This window comes from Lynx canadensis, chromosome A2 (assembly GCF_007474595.2).
Source record: "Lynx canadensis isolate LIC74 chromosome A2, mLynCan4.pri.v2, whole genome shotgun sequence".
Classification (NCBI taxonomy): domain Eukaryota; kingdom Metazoa; phylum Chordata; class Mammalia; order Carnivora; family Felidae; genus Lynx; species Lynx canadensis.
In genome coordinates, this window is record NC_044304.2 from 50,430,004 (window position 1) to 50,456,454 (window position 26,451).

At 40.8% G+C, this 26,451-nt stretch overlaps 1 protein-coding gene across 1 annotated transcript in view; it reads right to left on the minus strand.

The window, feature by feature from the left end:
- Positions 1–19,098, minus strand: part of RAD18 (RAD18 E3 ubiquitin protein ligase) — a 110,803-nt gene extending 91,705 nt beyond the window's left edge. The window contains exons 1-3 of the mRNA XM_030307302.2: positions 18,967–19,098; positions 13,476–13,557; positions 64–125 (exon numbers count right to left, since the gene is read on the minus strand). Of these exons, the coding sequence (XP_030163162.1) occupies positions 64–125; positions 13,476–13,557; positions 18,967–19,017 (195 nt within the window). The 5' untranslated portion in view covers positions 19,018–19,098. The remainder of the gene's footprint in view (positions 1–63; positions 126–13,475; positions 13,558–18,966) is intronic.
- Between the last annotated feature and the right edge of the window lie 7,353 nt (positions 19,099–26,451).

Below are 26,451 nucleotides of genomic sequence, written 5' to 3' on the forward strand. Positions count from 1 at the left end.
ATGTCACACAGAAATATTTGTACCAATTAAGTTTCCAAGAAAAAACAGGAAAGGAAAACTTACCACACAACAAGTTGGACATTGTGTTTTATACGATAGAAATTTTCTTATACAGAGAGAACAGTCTGGAAAAAAAACAAATGCAACATAATAAATTAGTTAGGCTATATTAATAATATAGTAATTTGACTTCTAACAAAATCTGACTTAAGTCCTAGAATATTTCCATCATCTAAAATATTATCACTATAATTTCAAAATTCTAACACTTCTACTCTACCTGAGCATACTTGCAAGTGTGATGAAACAGCATTTTTAGGAGAGGGAAAAATATCAAATAATAATAATCATGAGTCCCTAGGATATCACAATTCCATGTAAGACCTGGAATGGATACTGTCTAAATATGTCAGATATCCCTATGTCTAATGTTCTGAAGTATAAATTTTGAAATAAGATATGTAAACATTTTAAGCCTGTTTGGCTCAGTCATATGAACATTGGACTCTTGATTTTGGCTCAGGTCATGATACTAGGGTCGTGGGATCTAGTCCTGCGCCAGGCTCCATGCAGCCTGCTGAAGGTTCTCTCTCTCCTCTCTCTCCCTCCAGCACTCTCTCCTGCTTGAGCTCTCTCCCTCTTAAAAAAAATGTTTTTTAATGTTTTTTATAAAAAAAATATACACCTAGGTTATCAAATAGGGATTTCTACATCCTAACTCTATACATGATGTCGATCATCTCACAAATAACAAGCATTTCATGGCAAGCACTAAGAAAAGAATATACAAGGAAAGGTTCTTGACCTTAAGAAGCTAACAAAGTAATGAGGCAATTTCAGTGCAATTCATTGTAATAAATCCTAAGGATTTAAGCAGGAAATTGGCATTAACTAAATTCTTCACATCTAAGGCAATGTAAAATGATCTTTCAAAGGAAAAAAATGTGACTAAATAGAATGGTACCTTAATAGTAGCTAATTTGCTATCAGCACAAATTCAGCTTAGTGAAGGGGCCTTAGTAAAAAGGATTCGGTTTAAAGAGGAAGAGACAGTATGAGTTCAGGTATAGATATCCAGGAAACGAAGAACTCGTGGCAACGTCAGCAAGAGCACCCAGGAAGAAAAACGAAAGAGCATGTTAGAAGATAAAACAGGCAATGGGTTAAGTTCTTTGGGGAAGCAAAGACGGATAAAGGGAGAATTCCAGTTTCCAGGTTTACAGGTGAGGAGCTTGGAAGTCATCACTCCACCTCCATCTAACAACAAATAAAAAGCTGACCAGACTGAAAAATCAACGCTTCCTAGAAGCTCCATCAGAGAAGTGAGCTTAAAGGACTAACTGCTGCTCCCAAACTGTTGACAGATAGGCTGGACACCGAGAACCACAACTCACCAGAGCAGAAATCTCCACAAGAACCACAGAAAGACACTCTGCTAGAACCAGTGCAGGGATAGGAAAACCCAAACTATATAACTGGCAAGTCACTAGAAACTCAGGAGGGAAGAGTCTGAGTGTTAAAACTCCGGCGGGGGGGGGGGGGGGCGGGGGCACCTGGGTGGCTCAGTTCGTTGGGCGTCTGACTTCGGCTCAGGTCACAATCTCACGGTTCATGGTTTGAGCCCCATGTAGGGCTTTATGCTGACAGCTCAGAGCCTGGAACCTGTTTCAGATTCTGTGCCTCCCTCTCTCTCTCTCTCTGCCCCTCCCCTGCTTGTGTTCTCTCAAAAATAAATAAACATTAAAAAAAATTTTTTTTTTAATTTAAAAACTCCAGGGGGACCAAGACATAGGATGGGCCTCACACCTAAATGAGTTTCAGCTCCAAGGGTTCTACCCGGTATTCAAAGGGACAATCAGAAAATTCCCCTTGCCCTTCTGCAGGCAGAGGGGAGAAAGTAAACATTTGCAATACATCAGAGCACTCTGTTCTTCTTAACAAGGCCTGACCTCAAAAGAAAGTGCTTTACCAGATCCAAGTCTTCTGGGATATTATCAGAGCCCAGTTGACCTCAAGGAAAGGAAACAAGCGACTCCAGCTACCTCTAGTTATACTGTCCCACCCAAGGGGAAGAGCAAACTGAGAAGCACTTGTGATATTCACAGTCCAGGGCACAGGCTCACTTTTAAAAGAAGACATGATCGTAGAACTGCAGAACACTGCACTGCCCCAACATCTCACTGCCACATTACTAAAGGTCTATTTAATACAGTTCCATTTACCTAGTACATCATGATAGGCTATTAGGAAAAAACTACAAGGCATACTAAAAAGTAAAAGACATAGTTTGAAGAAACTGCAAGCATGAGAATGATAGCCAAATATGGCACGAAAGCTGGAATTAACAGACCAGGAATTCCAAACAACTGAACAAAGCTGACAACATGGAAGAACAGATGGGTTATATAAGCAGAGAAATAGAAATTCTAAGAAAGAATCAAAAAGAAATGCTACAGGGGCGCCTGGGTGGCTCAGTCGGTTAAGCGGCCAACTTCGGCTCAGGTCATGATCTCACAGTCCGTGAGTTCGAGCCCCACGTCCGGCTCTGTGCTGACAGCTCAGAGCCTGGGGCCTGTTTCAGATTCTGTGTCTCCCTCTCTCTCTGCCCCTCCCCTGTTCATGCTCTGTCTCTCTCTGTCTCAAAAATAAATAAATGTTAAAAAAATTTTTTTTTTAAAAACAAAAAGAAATGCTAGAGATTAAAAAAAAAAAAACTGTAACAGGGGCACCTGGGTGGCTCAGTCAGTTAAGCATTTGACTTCAGCTTAGGTCATGATCTCATGGTTCGTGAGTTCAAGCCCTGCATCGACCTCTGTGCTGTCAGTGCAGGACCCGTTTGGGATCTTTTGTCTCCCTCTCTCTGTGCCCCTTCCCAGTTCAAGTGCAGGAGAGTATACTGTGCTCTGTCTCTCCCTCTCAAAAATAAATAAACATTTTTTAAAATATAAAGAAAAACATTGTAACAAAATGAAGAATGTCTTTGATGGACTCCTGAGTAGATCAGATACAGCTGAAGAAAAAAATCACTTGCACTTGAGACAATCTCAAGAGAGCTCAAGAGAGTTTGCTTGCTCAAGAGAGCAAGCTAAATGTCTCTGCTTACAAGGGCACTAACACCATCACCGGGGGCCCACCTTCATGGCCGCAGCAAAACCTGATGATCTCCCAAATACAATCCCACTGGGGGTTAGGGCTTAGGAATTCTGGGAGGGACACATTCTGCTCCCTGCCCCATGAAAGTCTATGCCCTTCTCTTACACAAAATACATTCATCCTAAAATACACCAGTCCCAAAAGTCTTAATTCATTCCAGCATCAACTCTACAGTCTAACATCCAATCTAAATATCACCTAAATCAGACAGAAGTGAGACATGAGTTCTGATTTATTCCGAGGCAAAATTCCTCTGCAGATTCATTCTCTTCACTATCAATGTTATTCTCTTCACAGTATAAAAAAAAATCTCCTGAGCAATACTGTAAATCAAGAATTCCTAAACTTGCCAGCTCATCTTAGTCACTCGGAGAGATTATTGTTGGTTTCCATTTAGTTTCCCAGGCCCTACCCTCATCAATATTGATTCAATGGATTTTAGACAGTAAACTGCATCCATAATATGTGATTCTGATTGTTCAACAAGTATTTTTTAAAAATTAGTACATATTGCTATTGCATTTAAGTATATAAAATTGCCATTTTGGGGTAAGTCAAAAAACAACAAATATTGGCAATTTCACATGGTTTAACCTAACACTGTGCACTTACTATGTGACCTGTTTTAAGCATGTTATATGTATTAACTCTTCTCATCCTTACAGCACCCATGAGGCTGGTATTAAGAGCAGTTCTATTTTATAGTAAGTAAAATGCAGCACAGGACTCAGCCAATTTGCCCAACATCACAAAGCTAATAAGTGGCAAAGGCAAGAACCAGAACCCATGCTCCTAACATATTATTAGTTATTTAAAACATGTATAATTTGTTTATAAAATATATCTATTATATATACCTATATAATACAAATAAGCATTAATTAATAGGATCACATGTACCACAGTATGTATAAAGAGGCTACTGTTTTCTCTTCTTCATAATCTTGTTATGTGTTTAGTTTTCATATATGGAGAACCAGACACAGGTCCAAAGCAGATGAAGCCACTGGCTTAATTTCAGTCTACTAGTTTACTACTAAATATGTAGTGCTGAAATGTAGGCCAGCATAATGTATTCTCTAGTAGGCAACCATCATATTCCAATCAAAGTAGAGCAGGTGAAGAGCTCTGAGCCATGTATACCTTGGTGGCTTTATTTAAATCACCTATGAAGTTTGTTTTTCTCCCAAAACCCAACTCTGAGCTCTGTGGACAGGGTGGAGGAGGGTAGAATAAAAGAGTGACGTGAAGGGTAGCTTCACAGAAACACTCCAGCCTTGGGGGAGGAGGCTTTCTAATCTCAAACAAGACACAGCAAACTGCTAGCTCTCAAATATCAAAAGATCCTAGCATTCCAATAGTAAAAAGCAAATTTCTAATAGTTAAACCAATTATTTGTGTGTGTGATCTTAAGCACTGTAGGAGAAAATGAACCATTTCAAAAACAGTTCTTGAGTGTCCAGTAAAAGCAGAAAATCCAGTCCCCAGTTTGAAAGTAATAGGAGGTCCTGGACAGCTGAGAAAGCTTGCCTCTGCCTCCAGTTCTAGGGCTAAGTGACCAGCTAGCTGGTAAGAGAATACTATCCCTCCTGACAAGCAGCACTCCAGCCTGTCATATATGTGGCTCTGCCTAACTGTTTGTCCCATCCATACATACGCTACCACTTTTCTCCCGTCTTGTTCCACAGTGGTGCCTCATAAGAATGTAAGAGAAGGGGGCGCCTGGGTGGCTCAGTCGGTTGAGCGTCCGACTTCAGCTCAGGTCATGATCTTGCAGCTTGTGAGTTTGAGCCCTGCGTTGGGCTCTGTGCTGACAGCTCAGAGCCTGGAGCCTGTTTCAGATTCTGTGTCTCCCTCTCTCTCTGTCCCAACCCACTCGCATTCTGTCTCTGTCTCTCTCAAAAATAAATAAACATTAAAAAAAAATTTTTAAAAAAAAGAATGTAAGAGAAGAAAAACAAATACATATTTGCCTAAAGCAATCTTATACTGCCTTTTAATTTAGCAAAGATCAGCAAATGGAACATGTCATATTTCACTGAAAAAGTATATAGAAATTAAATTGCTTTTTATTCTAATACAAGTTTCAATTAATTTTATTAGTCAAAATCTACAAAAGAAAAATAAAAATGATTCCTGATCCATCTTTAAAATAGTGGTAACCTAACAGTGTCTACAAGCCAATGACTTCATCTAAGAGGAAATATCTTGAGCATCTTCCATTATCAAGTCAGAAAAACTGGGTAAGAGCAAAGAAAATTAGCACCTGAACATATCAACTTATTAATGAGAACATTTCTCACTTAATGGTGTTTAGTGGTGTTTTATGGATTGGAGTAAGTCCATTCCCTCTCCCCAAAAAAGTGCTATTTAATAGCAAGATTTTGGATCAATTTAACTGACTTGCTTTCTGCCAATGCATCCCACTCCAACCTTAATAACAGAACTGTAAATGTATTGTTCATTAACCATATTCAAAAACATTAAACAGAGCAAAACAGCATAAAGTGATTTAAAATGATAAATCCTGAAATGTTTAAGGAGCAGCAATAAACAATGGGTAGGTAGGATTCTGGGTCACCAATTCTAGTTGACCCACGACAACAGCAGAATATGACGGCCAAATCTAGTTCGTATTAACCTCTGGGGGCTTTTGTGTCATTAAAACAGCACTACAGACCCAGAGAAACTTTAAGTGTTGCGGGAACTGGTGACAAGTGGTGTTTAGTAGGAAAGGGCTACCAAATTGTGAGAGGTACAATATGGGAAATAAGTGCTCAAAAAATATTCTGAAAGTACCCTCTACTGACTTCCTCTTAAATAAAGAATGACATCAATGACAACTTACAAGTGACAAAGAAACAAACAATGAAAATGAAAAGAATGGAAGTAAAGGCTAGTTTTTTCAGCTAAGTAGAGTTCACTGAATTCATAAAAAGTAGTCTTTCACCTACACATGGGACTCCTATCTCTGTCCATGAGAAAGTAACAGGGTCCAGAATTATGACCCTTCCATAAACAGTTAAAACACTGGAGGGAAATATGAAACAACTATTTTCAGACTGTGGACAACAGCAGAAATGAGAAAGTTCTATCATAGCCCAACCTTATCTGGAGGCAATTTTGTGACCACAGTGCAGGGAGGAGCGTCAAATAGCCCACCAGTCTTGCTAGTTGAAATAACAAAGCTCAGAATTCAGGGAAACCCAGGTAGCTAGAATTTGTAGGTCAGAGCACCAGAAAGAAAAGAGGGTAGCCCATACACATACAGTCAGATGGCCTTTGATAAGGGTGCCAAGAGTACACAACAGAGGAAGGACAGTCTCTTCCGCAAACACCAGTAGAAAAACGAGATTTCTACATGCAAAAGAATGAAGACTTGAAACTATAAAAGTACTAAAAGAAAACAAAGAAGAAAAGCCTCATATCATCAGTCTTGGGAATGATTTCCTGGATATGATACCAAAGGCCCAGGCAAAAAAAGCAAAAATAGGTAAGTGGGATTTCATCAAACTAGAAAGCTTCTGCAAAGGAAACAATCAACACAGTAAAAAAACTAAATGAAACAAAAAAAAAAAAAACACCTATGAAATAGGAGAAAATATTTGCAAGAAGCCATATACCTGGTAAGAATATCCAAAATATATAAGGAAAACCTGTAACTCAACAACAACAACCCAAAAACAAGATTTAAAAAGGGCAAAGGATCTGAATAGCTATTTCTCCAAAGACATACAGATGGCCAACAGGTATAGGAAAAGATGCTCAACATCGTTTATTATCCAGAAAATGTGAATCAAAACCATGAGATATCACCTCACATCTGTTAGAATAGCCATTATTAAAAAAGCTAATAATAAGTACTGGTAACAATGTAGAGAAATTAGAACACTTGTGCATTGTTGATGGAAATGTAAAATGACACAGCTACTATGGAAAACAGTATGCAAGTTCCTCAAAAAATTAAAAATGGAACTACCATCTGAGCCAAAAATCCTACTTCTGTGTATTTATGCAAAAGAAATGAAAAAAGGATCTCAAAGAGATAGCTGGACTACCATGTTCATAGCAGCATCATTCACAATGGCCAAAAGGAAGGAGCAACCAAAGTGTCCATCAAATGAATGCATAAAGAGAATGTGATGTATACGTACAATGGAATACTATTTGGCCTTAAAAAAGGAAATCCTACCACATGCTACAATGTGGATGAATCTTGAGGATATTAAGCTAAGTGAAATCGGCCAATCATTGACGGACAAATACTGCACGATTCCACTTATATGAGGTATCCGGTCAAATTAATAGAAGAAGAAAAGAGAATGGTCGTTGCCAGGGCTGAAGGAAGGAGAAATGGGGAGTTACTGTGCAATGGGTATAAAATTTCAGTCACACAAAATGAAAAAGTTCTAAAGATCTCCTGTACAACAATGTTCATGTAGTTGACAATACTATACTGTACATGTAATAATTTGTTAACAGGGCAAATTTTGTATTATATGTTTTTCACCAACCCCCCCACCCAAAAAACAAAACCCAGCCCTATAGAAAGGGCTACTCTAGACCCACACTAAGCTTAAAAACAAAACTTGACAGGATCAATCTAATCCACAAGTAACTTACTTGCCTGCCACAACACAGCCCCACACTCCAATAAGCTATACAACAAAATCTACCCCCTCAAAAATGTAAACACTACAATGGCAAGCATCTAATCAAAAATTACCAGTTATGCAAAGAAACAAGAAAACGTGGTTTATAACCAGGAGGGGGAAAAAAATCAGCCAACAGAAACAGATTTAGAAATGCCACAGATAATGGATTAGCAGACAGGGAGGTTAAACTGGCTATTAGAAATACGTTCAATATATTCAAAGATTAAAACACACACAAGAACCTAACAAGGAAATAGAAAATATTTTAGAAATGAAATTTCTAGAGATGGTCAATACACTATCTGAAATAAAATTTCATTGGATAAGACTAACAGCTGATGAGATACTACAGAATAAAAGATCAATAAACCTGAAGTCATAGCAAAAGAAATTATCCAAAACTAAGCACACAAAGGGAGGGTGGGTGTGAGGTGGAGACCAAAACAAAAAAAGAAAAAAGCAAAACAAAAAAACAGAGTCTCATGGCTATAGATAAGTATCAAGCAGTAAAATAAAAAACAATTAAAAATAAAATTTAATTGGAATCAGCAATGGGGAATGAGAGTGGGACTGTAAACAAAAAAATATTCAAAGAAACAAGGGTTAAAATGTTTCAAAATATAAATCTCAAGCCATGAACCCCAAACAAGACAAATACAAAGTAAATCAAACTAAAGCATATTACAAATTTCTAAAAACCACTGGTAAAGAGAAAATCTGAAAAGCAGCTAAGGAAAAAAGCCACCTTATATACGGAAAGCTATAAATAAGAATACCACATCTGGTTTCATATGCTAAACAGAATTCTTTGGCAAACTAACTATAGTGCAAGAAATGTAGCAGAGAGAAAAAAAAATGATACTTTTTCCAGAAGGAAACTTTTGATACGTACAAAGGAAAGAAGAGTATCAGAAATGATAAATATGTGGGTAAATACAAAGGACAAAAAAGAAATTTTTTAATTTGCTTAAAAGATAATGGACTGTCAGGGGTGCCTGGGTAGTTCAGCAGGTTACACGTCTGACTCGTGATCTCAGCTCAGGTCTTGACTCAGGGTGGTGAGTTCAAGCCCTGAACTGGGCTCCACGCTGGGCATGTAGCCTTCTTAGAAAAAAAAAGATAATGGGCTCTCTAAAGCACATATAATAACAATGTATTGTGCTGTCTATAATATATGTACACATAAAACTAAAGACAACAATAGGATGACAGGGGGAAACGCAAGTACATGTTTGTAACATTTCTACCCTATTCAGATGGCATAACACTGTTTGAAAGGAGATTGTTATAAATTAAAGAGGCCTATTTTAAACAACCATTAAAATAATAAAACAAAGAAGCAGAGCTAGTAAGTCAATTGTGGAAAACAGTTAATACTTAAAATGTTCAATTATTTCTTAAAAAGCAGAAGGATAAGAAAGAGATGGACAAATAAAAAACAAAAAGGTAGGGGGTGCCTGAGGCTCAGTCAAGTTAAGCATCAGACTCTTGGTTTGTTTTTTTTTTTTTTTTTTTTTGGGGGGGGGCAGAGAGAGACAGAGCATGAATGGGGGAGGGGCAGAGAGAGAGGGAGACACAGAATCGGAAACAGGCTCCAGGCTCTGAGCCATCAGCCCAGGGCCCGACGCGGGGCTCGAACTCACGGACCGCGAGATCGTGACCTGGCTGAAGTCGGACGCTTAACCGACTGCGCCACCCAGGCGCCCCCAGACTCTTGGTTTTAGCTCAGGTCATGATCTCACCATTCATGGGATCCAGCCCCGTAGGCACTCTGTGCTATAGGCTCTGTGCAGTGTGAAGCCTGCTTGAGATTCTCTCCCTCTCTCTGCCCCTCCCCCATTCATGCTCATCACTTGCATGCACACTCTGTCTCTCAAAATTAAAAAAACACTAAAAAGAAAGAAAGAAAGAAAGAAAGAAAGAAAGAAAGAAAATGCATATAAAAAGCAAAGATCCTAAAAGGTCCAAATAAAAACAAAATGAGAGGACTTAAAATGTCTGACATCGAGACTTACTACAAAGCTACAGTAATTAAGAGAGTGTGGTATTGACACGAGGATAAACATAGAGAACAATGGAACAGAAAAGAGTCCAGAAACAGACACACACATTACTGCCTGAAGCTATATTGACTATTATGGGGAGTACTCTGTCAGGGGATAGAATGTACAATATCTTAACTATACTGGTTACATGGTATACACCTTCGTCAAACCTCAACTATGCTTGTACCCTTTACGTCTTATAATGGATATAATGTATTACATGTAAATTATACCTAAAGATTATTTTAACTCATACTTAGAAATAATTCCTAAAACTTATCTTGGTAACTAATGTGAATCTACCCTAGAAAAGAACTAACAATTATTGAGGACCTATATATACCATGCCAGACACTGGGCTCTGCACATTTAGTTTTCACAATTATCTTTTTTTTTTTTTAAGTTTATTTATTTATTTTGAGAAAGAGAGAGAGTGTGCCCATAAAAATGAGAGAGGGGCAGAAAGAGGGAGAGAATCTCAAGTAAGCACCGGGCTGTCAGCATAGTGACAAACGCGAGCTCGATCTCACGAACCTGAGCTGAAATCAAGAGTCCGAGGCTTAACCAACTGAGCCAACCCAGGGCCCCTTCACAATCACCTTTTAAAGTAGAAATGACTCATCAAATTTTTACATTTGAAAAAACGTTAGCATTTGCAAGTTAACCCGCCTGGTTAAGGGAGGGGAGTCAAGAGTCAAGCCTAGTAACATCTCTAACACCCACGTTGCTACCAGCACCACCCTCTTACATCTTTGCTATAGAAACTTCTTCACCAATGCTACTACTACCCACCAAAATCATCTTTTAAGCCTACCTTATCTCTAACCTTCTAAGACAAATCAATTGAAAATAGAGGACAAAAGAAAGAAAATAGAGGACAAGAAAGATCATGAACCTAGATGACCCGTTCATTGGATGGCCAGCTCCTAAACAAAGACAGGCTCACCACTATGCATTAAATACCTTAAGCTACAGTATAAAAAATACACAGTAGACACATAAAGAGAAGTACGAACAAATCTCAATACATTACAATCACAATCACACAGCAAGTTAAGGGTAATACTCTTCAGTGGGAATTCTCCCACTGGGATTTTTAAACTTTGAATATATTTGAATATATTTTTAAACTCTGAATTATATACATTTATGCCAAGGACTACATGATTGAACTACCTGTACATTATCCTGTTACAAAACAAAAAATTCTGAAATCTAACATCTAAAAGTACTTGGCAAATAAAGACCAAAATTTTCATTGCTATAGCATTAAAAAAGGCATAAAAATATCCAAGAGGGGATCCAAGAAAACATGGGAGAAGGTGGGATTTGAGATGAACACGATGAAAGGAAGAGATTTACAGATAACCTGAGGCCAGGTGACATCAGGAATATTCCCTGTCCGATGGACTTTCCTACTTCGTAAGTCTTAACTGGAGATCACAGGAGATGAGAGCTTCAGGAAAACACACTGTTGCCACCTCTGTTTGTAGTCGCAAGAACTGGTACCACCAGACCTCTGGTGGCAATATTACTCCTTCACGCGGTCTTCACTCCCATCTCCGGTCCCAGGAATAAGCCTTGGCGCAATGAGTGATGACTACATGTAAAACTGATGCTACTGCTTCTGCCAGCATCTTCAAATCCAAAAGACAGTCTTCATGATGCATGGACACTCCTCTTTCGTGTACTGGAGTGGACAGTCCTTGCAGATCAGAAAAACTGGACTGAGAGGGGCCTGCGTGGCTCCATCAGTTAAGCGTCTGCCTCTTGATTTTGGCTCAGGTCATGATCTCACAGTTTGTGAGACTGAGGCCCACATGGGACTCTGCACTGACAGCGTGGCACTTGCTTGGGATTCTCTCTCTCCCTCTCTCTCTCCCCCTGTCCCCCCTCTGAAAATAAATAATAAATAAACCTTTAAAAAAAAAAAAAAAAAGAAAAACTGGACTGAGAACACTCATGTTTGAAAGCTACCTAAAGAGTGTCGTATCATTGGAAAGAACTGTGATCAGAGACGTTGAGTCTTCTCATTATTGATATTGGACTAACTATTGGGAACTTGAGGGATGCCTGGCTAGCTCAGTCATTTAAGCGTCTGACTTCAGCTCAGGTCACGATCTCACAGTTCATGAGTTTGAGCCCCGCGTCAGGCTCTGTGCTGACAGCTCAGAGCCTGGAGCCTGCTTCAGATTCTGTCTCCTTCTCTGTCTGCCTCTCCCCCATTCACAATCTGTCTCTCTGTCTCAAAAATAAATAAACATTAAAAAAAATTTTTTTAATAAATATTGGGAGCTTGAATGATGGAGATGTCATGACACAGACGAGCTCATGATGGTATGATTACAAGGCTTCATCTCAGTGTTCCCGTCAGTATGAAGTGTACATATTTATAATTTTCACTTATCACAGGGTAAATTTAAAATTGATTCATAAAAAGGTATCTTTTCCCAGATTTCAAAGGACACAGAAATTTGTGAAGGATAGCATTTTTACTTCGTAAATGCTTTCTCCCCTTCTAATACCACTTCCCAACATTATCTGTTAATGGAGTTTTGTGCATATTCTTTTGGGGTACACTGATAAACAAACTATTATGCAAATGGTCTTATGGGCCCCCACATGAGCTATAAATTTTTATGTGGTGAACATGCTCATATATAAATTACTGTGAATTTCTCAAACTAATCTGTTGAAATAGTCCCAGTAGTTCCAGTTCACTGGAAATAAGGATATCCAAAATTAGTATTTTCAGTCAAAAGTAGACATTTCCCAAAACTGTTTAGATTGTCATCCATCCTGTCCCCCTGCGTTTATGAGACTTCTGTTTTCTAAAACAGTACAAACATTAGATGTCAGTGTTTTAATCTTTGACAATGTGATGTTACAAAGACATTGCTTCTCTTCTGTTATTGTTCAGTTCAATCATCTTTTTTTTTTTTTTTTTTTAACGTTTTATTTCTTTTTCTTGAGACAGGGAGAGACAGAGCATGAACACGGGAGGGTCAGAGAGAGGGAGACACAGAATCCGAAACAGGCTCCAGGCTCTGAGCTGTCAGCACAGAGCCCGACGCGGGGCTGGAACTCACAAACCATGAGATCACGACCTGAGCTGAAGTCAGCCACTTAACCGACTGAGCCACCCAGGCGCCCCAGTTCAGTCATCTTTATATGTCCTTAACCCTTACTAGTTATTTGTTATTTCACCTTCCTCTGTGTTTTTTTTTGTTCATTTCCCTTGGAAATGTCTTTGTTAAGCATATTAATGTTTGTTAAGCATATTAATGTTTGTTAAGCATGTTAATGTCTTTGTTACTGGTTTCTAAGAGATCATTCGTGATTAAGGATGTTAACTATTTGCCATGCACTGCAAATGAAATACTACGTTTTGTCACCAACACTTTACAGTGATGTTGTACTTTTTGGTTGTACAAAAGTTGTGTATTGAAATATAATAATTTTCTGCTTTAAAAAAAAATATCCAAGAGGAAGATGGCAGAAAATACCTTCTGAAAACCTCAAGATAGAGGAGCTAACGGTAAGAAATAAATGAGCGTTAAATTAACACTATCTTGTATAAAAATCACACTTGTACTAGCTCACAGAGACAGTGCATACTTACAGTTATGTGAGCACTGAGGAATCATCATTGCAATGTTGAAATATTCAAAGCAAATTCCACACCGCAGCAAATCATCTAGTGTCTGAAATGCAAAAATTCATATATACCTGTCAGAGAACCACCAAGACTGGACCATCTGCCACAGAACTTTCTCCATCCTCTAAAAAAACCAATTTAATAATACTCCTTTGTGAATATACAAACCCAAAATTAACTCCACATGAACTGCAAGAGATCTTGACAAATGGAGAAAAACCTCTCCCACATGACTTACACATTCAAATGTCAGGTTACCAAAAAGGCTTTAAGACAGATAAAGTGACACTACAGATTCCTGCTCCTTATCGGCAACCCTTCTCAAAAGGGCTACTCCATTCCTGTTCCATTTGCCATGTGTTTTCCAGCTCTTACTCCAAGCTTCCTCCTCTTCAGACCCCATTCCCTGGCCTACAGTCACTGTCGGGTAAAAGGTACCAACAAGCATTCACCACACAGGTTAAGGGCAAAATTAGAGAATATTTAAAGTCAAACACTCAAAATCATCTAGTTAAAGCCCTTACTTCACAAATGAGGATGCAAACACACATACTGGGCATAAGTCAAGCCAGGACAAAACTTCCTGTCTCCCTAATGGCAGTCAGTCCGATGCTTTCTGCATAATACCACGTTAGTTACTATACGGTGGAGCCAAATGAGGAAGCCCTGGAAAGAGGTAGAGCCAGTGACAGCAGAAGTAAGGCAGCAGTTAACCTGGGAAGGCAGACAGATGTGCATCAGCCTGGAATGCAATCCAAACAAGAAAGGATCTATTCTCACAACCCAAAATCTTCTAAATCATTTAAAATAAAATGTTATTCTGCATTCAACAGAATGCTGAGCAGATATGTAAGAGAAAAAGAAAAAAGAAAAAAAAAAGAAGGAGCTTTCTCATGTACCAATATGGAAAGACTGCCAAGGTAAGTGCAAAGAGGAAGTAAGGCAGGCTACTTTTTGTTAAAAAGAGAGGGTAAAATAAATATGTATTCTATTTTTACCTTGGATACATATGAAGAAATTCTGAAAAGACACACATTAAGTAATAAATAATGGCAACGGGGGTCAGAATACTGGACAGATAAGGGACAAGTTGGAAGGGAGACTTTTACTTTTCATTTCATATTTTTTAACTATGAGTGTATTACTTAAATTTTAAAAATACAAACAAAAACGACTAATGTCACTAACAGTCTATATGATGAAATACTGTGTAGCCATTTAAAAAAACACACACTTTTGGGGCGCCTGGGTGGCGCAGTCGGTTAAGCGTCCGACTTCAGCCAGGTCACGATCTCGCGGTCGGTGAGTTCGAGCCCCGCGTCAGGCTCTGGGCTGATGGCTCGGAGCCTGGAGCCTGTTTCCGATTCTGTGTCTCCCTCTCTCTCTGCCCCTCCCCCGTTCATGCTCTGTCTCTCTCTGTCCCAAAAAAAAAAAAAAAAAAAAAAAAAACACACACACTTTTAAAGAATAATTAATGCCATGGGAAAACGTTCATGTTTAATGGAAACTAAAAAACAAAACAAAAATCAGAGAACAAATCTACAATACATCACAATAAGACTATACAGTTTAATCTCCATAAAAATCTTATGAAGTCTATACTATCTATATCCCAGTTTTAAAGATGAAGCATACAGTGCTTATAAGTGGTTGAATCAAACCCAAGAAGTGGACTCCAAAGGGTTCCCAAATTTTAAATCCATATATGCATCATACACAAGAAAAACTGAAGGAAAACAGGAGAAAACATTAAACAGTGGTTATCTCTGGATGGTTGGATGATGAGTAACTTTCATTTGTTCTTTTCTTTAATCTGAATTTTAATTTTTTCTACTCTATATACATACTCCATTCATAATCTGTCAAAACTAGAAATTCCTATTGTTAAAAATCCAGGGAAATAAACATTAAAATGTCAAAATCTTCTATTATTTTCGATGGTAAGCTACCAATGACACCAACCACTAGAAGACTGTGTTGAAAATCAATTAAGAGCAGAGACAGGACCGGAAGCCAGAGTCAAAGCATCCACTCTCTTGTGCTTTCTTCTACCTAACCATCCTCTCTCTTCTGGAGGAGTAGTTCTGACACACGCCCAGCAAGATTTGTGGAAGGTGATACTGTATCAGATGAACTATAACATTCTTGTAAAAACTTCTGGTCACGCCACTTCAAGACCGTAACATGCAGTGCAGGAAACAGAGAGCGGTCAAGTGGAATGCTCCAGGGCTTCTTCAACTTAGAGAGAAGAGGGCAAAGTGGAAGGAGGAAGGAAAAAGTGAGTGAAAAGACTTAATACCTAGAGAAAAAGTTCTTAAGTTTTTTTGGTCACAGATCCCTTTTAAAATAGGGATAAAAACTATGAACTCTCTTCTCAGGAAAACACATACAAACAGAAATTTTATAAATAATTTCAAATACAAAAGTCTGTCCCTGGATCCTAGGTTATTGGGATTTAGAGGCAGATTTCACCTCAAAGGAAGAAAGCTTCAAACACAGTTTCCAGGAGCAGCTAATTCTTTGTCCCTGGAAAAGTTCAAGCAGAAACTATGTAACAAATTGGCAAATACATTATAAAGGGATTAAAACACATAGATCAATGGAACAGGAGGGAGAGCCCACAAATAAACCCACACCTATACCGTCAATTAATCTACAACAAAGGAGGCAAGAATATACAATGGGGAAAAGACAGTCCTTTCAATAAATGGTATTGGGAAAACTGGAGAGCTACATGCAAAACAATGAAACTGGAGCACTTTCTTACACCATGTAAAAAATAAATTCAAAATGGATTAAAGGCTTAAATGTGAGTCCTGAAACCAAAAAACTCCTAAAAGAAAACCTAGGCAGCAATTTCTTGGACATCACCTTAGCAACATATTATAGATATGTCTCTTCGGGCAAGGAAAACAAAAGTAAACATCCAAGCACTGGGACTACACCAAAATAAAAGGCTTTCACACAGCAAAAGAAACCATCAACAACACAAAAAAAGCAACCCATTGCATGGGAGAAGATGTCTGCAAACGATACACTCAATGGGAGGTTAATATCTAAAATACATATAAAGAACTTACACAACTCAACACCAAAAAACCCCCCAAATAATCCAATTAAAAAATGGTCCGAGGACTTGAATAGACATTTTTCCAAAGAAGACATACAGATGGCCAACAGACACGAAGAGATGCCCAACATCACTCATCATCAGAGAAATGCAAATCAAAACCACCATATCACCTCACACCTGTCAGAATGGCTAGTACCAAAAAGACAAGAAATAACAAGTGTTAGTGAGGATGTGGAGAAAAGGGAACCCTCCTGCACTGTTGGTAGAAAAGTAAATTGGTGCAACCAATGTGAAGAACACTATGGAGGTTCCTCACAAAATTAAAAACAGAAATACTATATGATCCAGTAATTCCACTACTAGACATATGCACCCCTATGTTTATTGTAGCATTTTTTACAAAAGCCAAGGTATGGAAGCAGCCCAAGTGTCCATGGATAGATGAATGCATAGAAAAGATATGGCACATATATACAATGTAACATTACGAAGCCATAAAAAAGAATGAGATCTTGCCATTTGTGACAACATGGATGGATCCAGAGGGTAATATGTAAGTGAAATATGCCAGACAGAGGAAATCAAACACCACATGATTTCACTTATATGTAGAATCTAAAAAAACAAAAAAAATGAACAAAAAACAGCCCCTTAAATACAGACAACTGTTGGTTGCCACCTGGGAGGTGGATGGGGGAAGGGCAAAATGAAGAGCATTAAGAGGTACGAACAATAAAAACAAAATAAAAGACCTATTAGAAAAGTAGAAAAGAAATACTGCAAGGGGGCTGGCTCTCCACTATGATTCTAATATGGGCTCAATCAACCCCATCGTTGAACACTCTCAGGGGCTGAACCCTGTATTCAGTGCTCTGGTGAGACATCAAATCCAGAGAAGACATGGAACCTGCTTCTAAAGAACATTGTGGAAGTTGTAGTAATATATAAAATATGCTCAAATCTACACATCAAAAAGCTTTATAAGGTTTTATTTCCTTTATCCAATTCAATCTTCACAACAAATAAAAAGGGATGAAAGGAACACTTCACACATGTTAAGTGCTAATGATAATAATAAAGACGTATTAATTGAATGCTTAGTACCTTCCAGATACTACCTTCAACCAATCTGCAAATAATCTTTGAACATGCACTATGTGCCAAGCACAGTGAATAAGCCAGACAAGATCCCTACCCACACACATCAACTCATTTAACCAACCGTATGAACTATTTATTTTCGTCTCCACTTTGAAGAAATTCAGGCTGAGGGAGGCTAAGTAGCCGACTCAAGATGACACGGTTAAATAAGAGCCAGACACCAGATCTAACCCAGGACCACTGAACTCAAATCTATGTTCCTTTCCCCTGTAACTTTGTGTCAAGGCCACCACGTCTCCAAAACCACAGCTATCCTAGATCCCTCCACAATGTCAGCTTTTCACCATGGGGCTATCTCGAGTCCCCAAGCTCTGTAGATGACACTGATGACAGTAAGAAGAATAAGACCCTATCCCCCAAGTCCCCTCACTTAATCCTCAAAGTCAAGTCTTATGAGGCAGTGGGACAGACACCATAATCCCCAAATTTACAAAACTGAGGGATAACAACTAGAAAGTGGTCTTGCACACAAACAGAAATGCATAATTACAGAGCAAGAAGAAAAACCAAGCAACTGATTCTTAGCTAGCACAGCAAAGTGTATTTGCTCTTGATCAAGCACAGCAGGAACCCAGGGCTCACCACTATAGCAAATGGAACTGGAATGACTTGCAAAAAAAAAAGTTACTTAAGTGAAATAATACAATGAAGCAAAAGGCTAAGGCTGAGCCTGAACCCTGATCTTGTTTAAAAGCGATACACGACTGTTAGGAGTTAGGACAGGTCAGGGAGGGGTTAGAGCAAACCAGCACCAGGTGATTAGAAGAAATGAAAGAATGGGAAGGAGACGACCTGTTCCGCTAGGTGATTAAATAAGTGTTATCTGATGGAGGGTTCAAACCAAATCAAGTCCGGTGTCACTAGGGGAAATTCTCAACTAATGTACTGCGAGAGTTTACGTAATGCTTGACATGTAGTAGGCCCTCAGAAAGGATTAGTTGTCACTGTCGTTTTCACTGTTTGGACTATTTTTCTCGAGGTCATTGTTCTTGCTGAAAATACCCGGTTTCAAAAGGCGACCAACATAAGTTCCCCATAAGGGACCGAGGCCTGACACCGTCACTTCTCAGCAGGAGGCTCAAATCTACCAGGTCGCTCAGGGGCAGAGCCGAACCGGGTACCCTGGCCCAGCTCGAGGCTCACATCACATCCTTTCTCCTCCTCAAGGCGGGGCTGGCCTCCCGGACACCCGGGTGCCCCCAACCTCCCCAGACCACTCACCTTCATGACTGCCAAGCCTGGAGGCCACCGAGGCTCGACTTGGGAGTCCATGGCTTCTCCTAAGTAGGCTAGGGGGTCCGTCACCCACTGTCCTCCCCGCGCTCCACAGCTACTCGAAATTCCCCGCGCTTTGGCGATACGTCAGCAGCCAGCGACGCGCCTGAGGCGTGTGCGGAGCCTGCTGGGAGTTGTAGTACATGGGCGGAGCGCCGCCAAAGACCCCCCCCCCCCCAACTGCGCACGCTCCAAGACCCCCCCCCCCCTTTGCCTCTCAGGGCAGGTAAATGGTTGAAAAGCCCACGTTAGGTTTTGTAGCAGACCCTTGATAAATAGATGCCTGTGGAATGTTAGGGAAAGACAGGAATCAAGTCAAATCCAGACCTTGCCAAACCTCTCAAGGTCCAGGCTCATTCCTCCTCCTCACCTCGCCCTCCGTGATTGCTCCCCTCTCTGAGCGTGTGTTTTCATACCTAGTATTTCGTGTCACCCCACCATAACCGTGAGAGGTGAATATTACCATTGCTAGTTAACACAAGAGGAAACTTGGGTTCAAAAAAGTGAATCATACAGTGTCATTGCCCAGGCTACAAATAGGGCCTTTGGACTTTAAACGGGAGTTCTTTCTTTTACTCAAATTAAAATTAAAAAAAAAAAAATTTTTTTTTCTGCAGAGACAACCACCCTAACTCTTTCAGATATTTACTTTCTTATATTTCCTATGCAGATATATAGATACGGCTTTTTTTCCCCACAAATGTTATTAAATTAAATGCATAGCTTTGTCAACGAGTTTTTCTGTTCCTTTATTTAACCACACATCTTAAGGCCTCTCCATACTAATACGAACATATTTACCTCATTCCTAGCTACAAAGTCAATAACATAGGTGTACCACAATTTATTATTCCCATTCTGTGGAGCATTTAGGTTATTTCCAGTTTTTCACTATTGCAAAGAGTTACAATGAACATACTATCTATATACATCTTGGCACACTTGAGGCTATGTGGGGGATGATGTCCCACCAATGGAACTACTAGGTCAATTTGTGTGCTCTTTTAAAACTGTGATAGCATTATTTGATTTGCCAAAAAGGCTGATTTATACTAATGCATTTATACTCTCATCAAGCAAGTATAAGAATGCCCATTATCCAAATGTGAAGCTGACCATCATACCACCCAGTCTGTCAGTTTAACTCAGCACTCCCCCACTGCTTTATGTGGACCTTCATTGCATCAGGTCTCATGGCCCCAAGTCAGCAGTTAACATTGCTCGGGTCAGACCCCTGCTGCTTGTCACTGCTACCCAACAAGGTCCATGCATTCATTCACTCATTCAACAAATACTTTTTTTTAAGTTTATTAATTTTTGAAAGAGAATGAGAGAAAGAGAGAGAGAGAGAGAGAACAAGTGGAGGAGGGGCAGAGAGAGGGGGGACAGAGGATCTGAAGCAGGCTCTGCACTGAGAGTGGAGAGCTTCATGAGGGGCTCAAACTCATGAACCATGACATCATGACCTGAGCCAAAGTCAGATGCTTAACCGACTAAGCCACCCAGGTGCCCCAACAAATACTTTTTTTAAGTGCTTACTGTTGTCCAGGCACTTGAGCCACACTGTGAAGTAGGCAGTGGTAAAGTTGTTTTTGCCATCATACAGACAAAGGCACTGAGGCTTGGAGAAGTTAAGTCTTCACTTCTTTAGGCTTGCTTCATAAGAAATTCTGGCTTCCAAGCCAGAGCTGTATTCAATTGATTTTTCCCAGCCTATGCCCAATTATTCATTGGACAATAATAATATTAACAGCATTTGGACAAAAGACTTTAATACCCATTACAGTAAAGGCTGACATTCATTAGACACTTGTGTGCAAAGCACTGTTCCAGGTGTTTTTATACAATTTGACTTATTTCAGACTCACTCCAACCAAATGAGGAAAAGGAAGTAAAAAGGTAACTCACTTAGGGCATTCTACTGGTAAGTGGAAGAGGAAGGATGTGAACTCGGGCAGTCTGGCTTGAGTCCACGTTCACCACTACAGGGTATTCTCATAAAAACACCTCATCATGAGAATTATTCTCATTTTATAGATTCGGCAAATGAGTCTCAGAGAAGCAAAGAGACTCATTCAAGATCACATAGCTTGTCAGTGGCAAAGTCCAGCCTTGAATCTAGGTCTCTTAACCCCAAACCTTAAAGGATCATCCACTGACACTTTATGGAAGAGTAATTGAGCAGACAAAGCCTCTGTTGAGAAGTTTGAGGCTCCCAGGATGCTGTACCTTATGGGGCTCCAACAGGAGGGTGGGGAGTGGCAGAGAGGAGTGGAGGGTTAGGGAATACAATGGGTTTGTATCAACCAATTAGAGAAGGGCATGCAAATGAACTCCAAGGGCAATTGTAGGTATTGCCTAGTTCCTGAGGCGGTAGCAGGGAGGGGGAGCAGGGGCTTGGAGAGACCAGGCCCCAGGTCTGAGTGCACTAGTAATCTTTCCTTTATGGTACTTGTAGGTTGAAGGTGGCAAAAGGCTAGAAACGCGAGGGAAAAAGAAGAGAGAGAAAAGAGAAAAAGAATGAAGAAGGAGAGAGAGAGAGGGAAAGAAATGCAGTCTTCCCATTCAGTCATGAAGACAGATTGGGGCTAGGCATCGCTCGTTGGTCCTGGGCTCCAGATCCAGCTCTCCATCTCTGGAGAGTCTCCAGGGTAGCACCCAGTGCCATTCATCTCTGAGTTCCTGCCACCAGCTGCTCACGGAGACTGAATGTATAAGTAATCACCGGGATCAGCCCACATTCCTGTGAATCTTTTCCTCACAGGCTGAACGATTCTCGGTCCTGGTTACTCGATACTCGATACTTGATACTCTTCTTGCCCTCTTTGACAGCACCCACTCAAGCCCACCTTTGGGCCTGGAAAGGAAAGGCCAGGCAAGAGCACAAACGGGTTCTGAAAGCAGCTTTGAGTTCAGGACAAAGGCATTTGCTTTGTCCTCCCCATGATATTTATCTGGCACCTTGGAGCCAATCCACTCTAAGCTACTGTTTCCACAGACATTCTCCTTTTCTTAGATCGATAAAGAGATTGTACTTCCTCATTCAGGAGTGAAAACAAAATGTTCCATATTTGAAAAGCAGACTAATGCTCAGCAGAATCACGCTTTGCACTTAGCACAAAGTGAAGGTCTGGGATAGGGCCACCAGAGAAAATACAGGATGCCCTGTAAATTTCAATTGCAGATAAACAGCAAACATTTTTTTTAATTAAAAAAATTTTTTAACACTTATTTATATTTGAGAGAGAGAGAGAGAGAGAGAGAGCACGAGTGGGGCAGGGGAGATAGAGAGGGAGACACAGAATCGGAACAGGTTCCAGGCTCTGAGCTGTCAGCACAGAGCCTGATGTGGGGCTCAAACTCATGGACTGCGAGATCATGACCTGAGCTGAAGTCCAACACTCAATGGACTGAGCCACCCAGGCACCCCAACAGCAAACAATTTTTAATATAAATATATCCCAAATATTGTACACGACATATTTATACCTTTAAAAATGCACTTTTTATCTGAAATTCAAATTTAACTGAGCATCTTGTAGTTTTATTTGTGAAATCTGACAACCTTAATCAGGGAAACATCCTTCCTAGGAAGTGTGGGGATGGCCTGGCCACACCCTAAGGTCTCCCAGGGTCCCGATTTCCTTTGCAGTGTCTTTTCATTACACTCCTCTCTGTGCTCCATTCTCTCCCTCTGAGGGCCCATGCCTGCTCTGGTAATGGGAGGGAGGTCATTGAAGGAGCTCAGGACTTCTTTCCTCCTGTCCTCCCGTCTTCCCCTCCCCTACTCAGCCGCTATCCACCTGTGCCAAGTGCTGGAACATGAAGGTGAACAAGAGAGTCACGGTCCCTGTTCTTAAGGAGCTGATACCTGAGAGGGAAGAGGGGACCCAGACAGAAACAAGGGTGTATGTAAGAAAATGAAGATAATTTAATAAAATGGTAAGTAATATGTAAGTGAAAAAGGATGATGCAATAGAGAGTAGGGAGCACTATAAAGTGGATAATGTGGGAACTCCTCTCTGAGAACATAGCATTGGTGCCAGGACCCAATAATGAGATAGGGGCAGCCATGCAAAGACCTGAGGGTGGAGGGCTCCGGGCCTTGATAAAAAGTTTGGATTTTAATCCATGTGGACTCAGGCTAGTTATTGAAACTCTCTGCTCCTCAGTTTTCTCCTCTGTAAAATGGGGATGTTAATAGTAGCATTTGCCTTACAGTGATGTTATGAGAATTACAAGAATTATTGTAACTAAGGTGCCTAGAAAGGTGCCTGGCAACTAATCAGCCCTGTGTAAGTATAGCTGACATTGTTACCATGCTGCTGTCAGCACAGAGGGAAGCCCTTGGATGGTTTTAAGCAAGGAGGCAACATGATTTGACCTACATTTTCAAAAGGTCGCTCTGGGTAATAAAGGATTTTAGTGGCGAAAGAATAAAAGTACCAATCAGAGGACAGTGACAAGGAGCTGACCAGGTTGGCAGTGGCCAGGAGGAGGTGAAAGTGCTGTGGGCTCCATGATTACCGTGGACCCCACTCTGCCTTGTTCTCACCAGTTTCTAACTCCTCCCACCTTGGGACCCCAGCCCCGGGGCCAGCAGGGCCTACTTTACATTGACAGACTGTGTCCATCATCCGCTCCACTTGCCTATTATACCACTGCCTCTGGAAGCTTCTCCCTGACACTGATTGCCTGACCATAATCATAGCCTCTTCTTAGGAGGGGTACCAACCTTTCTTATGGATGCTTTCAATGAATGTTTACTGAGAACTTACTATAGGCCCTAGAGGTCCAGGCAGAGCTCACAAGCAATAAACTAGATGAAGAATATCTGCCCAAATCAAGGTCTAAAGATGGGAAGAGCTTTGAGATCAGAGAGGAAGAACTTTAAAGGAGGGAGCTGTATTACTTGAGATTCTTTTGGTTACAAATGTTGAGTTAGAAAGCCAACTCAAAATGTCCTAATCAAAAAAGGGAGTGTTTGTGTAAACAGAAAGTCCAGGAGTAGGTATTCAGGTGTGGCCTGATCCAAGTTTTAGCAGGTTGGTCTCTTTTCCTTCCCCTCAGTCTCTCTTAATGCCTTACATCTGCTTTCTTCAGTGTTGTCTGAATGCCCCGGGAAGGTTTCTCCAATGTGGTGGCAAACGTGGCCTCCAGAAGCTCGGAGACTATGTTCTATTGGCAAAACTGCATGAGCAGAAACAAACACCTCATTCCCAATAGTCTCCTGCCAAAGTACCAGGTTGAATCCCATTGGCCAGAACGGGGTCACATGCCCATCCTTAGACCAATCACTGTGCCTCAGATTGTCTAGGTCTGAGTTTATAGGGTAGGGGAGGATGCTCGAAATGAACATTAGGGTGACATTGGTAGTGACAGAAAGAATGGCTCCCTGTAAACATGCAGATTGCAAAAATGGTTGTAAATTCTTCCCCTTCCTATATCCACACCTCTTTAGGATATGACTCCTTCCATCAAGACGTGAACCTGTTTTTCCACTCCTTGATTCTGGGCTTGGTCATGTGACTTGCTTTGGCCACTGCAACATTGACAAGCGTAATGCAAGCAGAGGCTTGAAAAGTGCCTGTCCGCTGGGCTTTGTCCTCTGTCTTGCTGCCCTTAGAAACCTCACCACCATGTGAACAAGCCCTAACAACTCCCTGGATGATGAGATAGGTGGCCAAGTTATCTTTGTCACCCCACCTGACACAGAGCCACCTACAAGACACGGGAGTGAGGCCATCCTAGACCATCCAGCCCGAGCCAAGCCACCTGCCTTCCTACAGATCAGCTCAGCCAGCTCTGACCAGAAAAACTGCTCAACATACACATTCACAGGGTCATGGTAAGTAATAAATGTTGATTCTCTTAAGCCACTAAGTTTGGGAGTGGTTTGTTACACAGCAACAATGGCTAACTGCTACAGTGAGCAAAAACCACACTGCCCCTTCCCAGAAAGCCCCTTCCCAGGAATCTTCTGCATGCCTAAAACCTGGTGTGGGAGCCCCCTGCCACAGAATTGTGGGAGCCCCAGGCTTATCAGTCCCTCCTCTTCCCCATAGTAGTCTTCTCCTGCTCTCTGATCCAAAAACTTATCTCCAATCTGCTTCTGATCTGGTGCCAGACTTTATAGGTCCCAAGGGCATGACAGTCCTTGTGAAGAGCAACTCATATGCAATTCTTCTTTCTGTAGGCTTCCAGTCACTCCTCCTTACAAGGATGCAGCCATCCACCAGGAAAAAACTGAAGGATGTGTAACTGAATCCTGTGCCTCCACCATCTGTCATGATATCTGGATACACATTCCCTGTTCAAGCTCCAATTCTTTGGTTCTTAAAGGCTCTTTAGATTCCCAGAGCCTGGGAAAGTTGAATGTTCCTCTGGGGGTGCTAAAGCAGGTTGTACCTCAAAGACACTCCATGGAAATTACTGTCTCCCAACAGGACCATCCATGCCCTAGCACAGCTATGAACACAAGAAGGGGCCCCACAAGCGCTCATGGGGTGGATCACCTGGAAAGGTACCAAACAAGCATCAGGGCTCTAGGGCCCTTGGATACAGGAAGTACTTGGGGCAAAGGGAGAAAAACAAGGAAAGATTGGAAGGAGACAGGGTGGAAATCACCAAAGACAGAATTCTCACCAACCAATTTGGTCTTTAGTGTCTAAGGACAGGACTGAGAGTCACACAGACCCCAATTTGCATCCGTGCTCTTCCATTTACCGTGCGATCTTACATAAGCCACTTATCTTTCAGAGTCTCAGTTTTCTTTTCTGCAAGGTAAGAACAATAATGCCTACCACTGAGGGTGCTATAGCCATTACATTTTTTAAATGTTGCGAAGGGGTGCTTGGGTGGCTCAGTTGGTTGAGTGTCCAACTTTGGCTCAGGTCATGATCTCATGGTTTGTGGGTTCGGGCCCCACATCGGGCTCTGTGCTGACAGCTCAAAGCCTGGAGCCTGCTTAGGATTCTGTGTCTCCCTCTCTCTCTGCCCCTCCCCTGCTTGCACTCTCTCTCTTATAAAAATAAATAAAAATTAAAAAAAATTTTAAATGTTGGGAAGCACCTACAGGGCACTTGACAGTGAGTGGCTGGCCATGGCATAGGAGTAACAGTCATAATTATTACTGTCATTGTCACCAATACACGTTATTAACCAGAGGGCATAGAGGTTAAGAGCACTAGCTCTGAAATCACACTGCTTGGTTCCAGTCTCAGGTCCACTGCTTACTAGTGCATGGACTGTGGTCTATTCCCATGGAAAGGAATCTGGGCTGCTTGGATACATGGCTGATTTGAGATCTGGGGCAGAAGAGGTGCCAGAGGAACCTAGAACATCCTACTGTGCTCCCAAATAAGGAAGTTGTCAAAAACTAGTAGAACTGGATTGTTTATCTGGTTCCAAATGATCAGACCACAATTTACT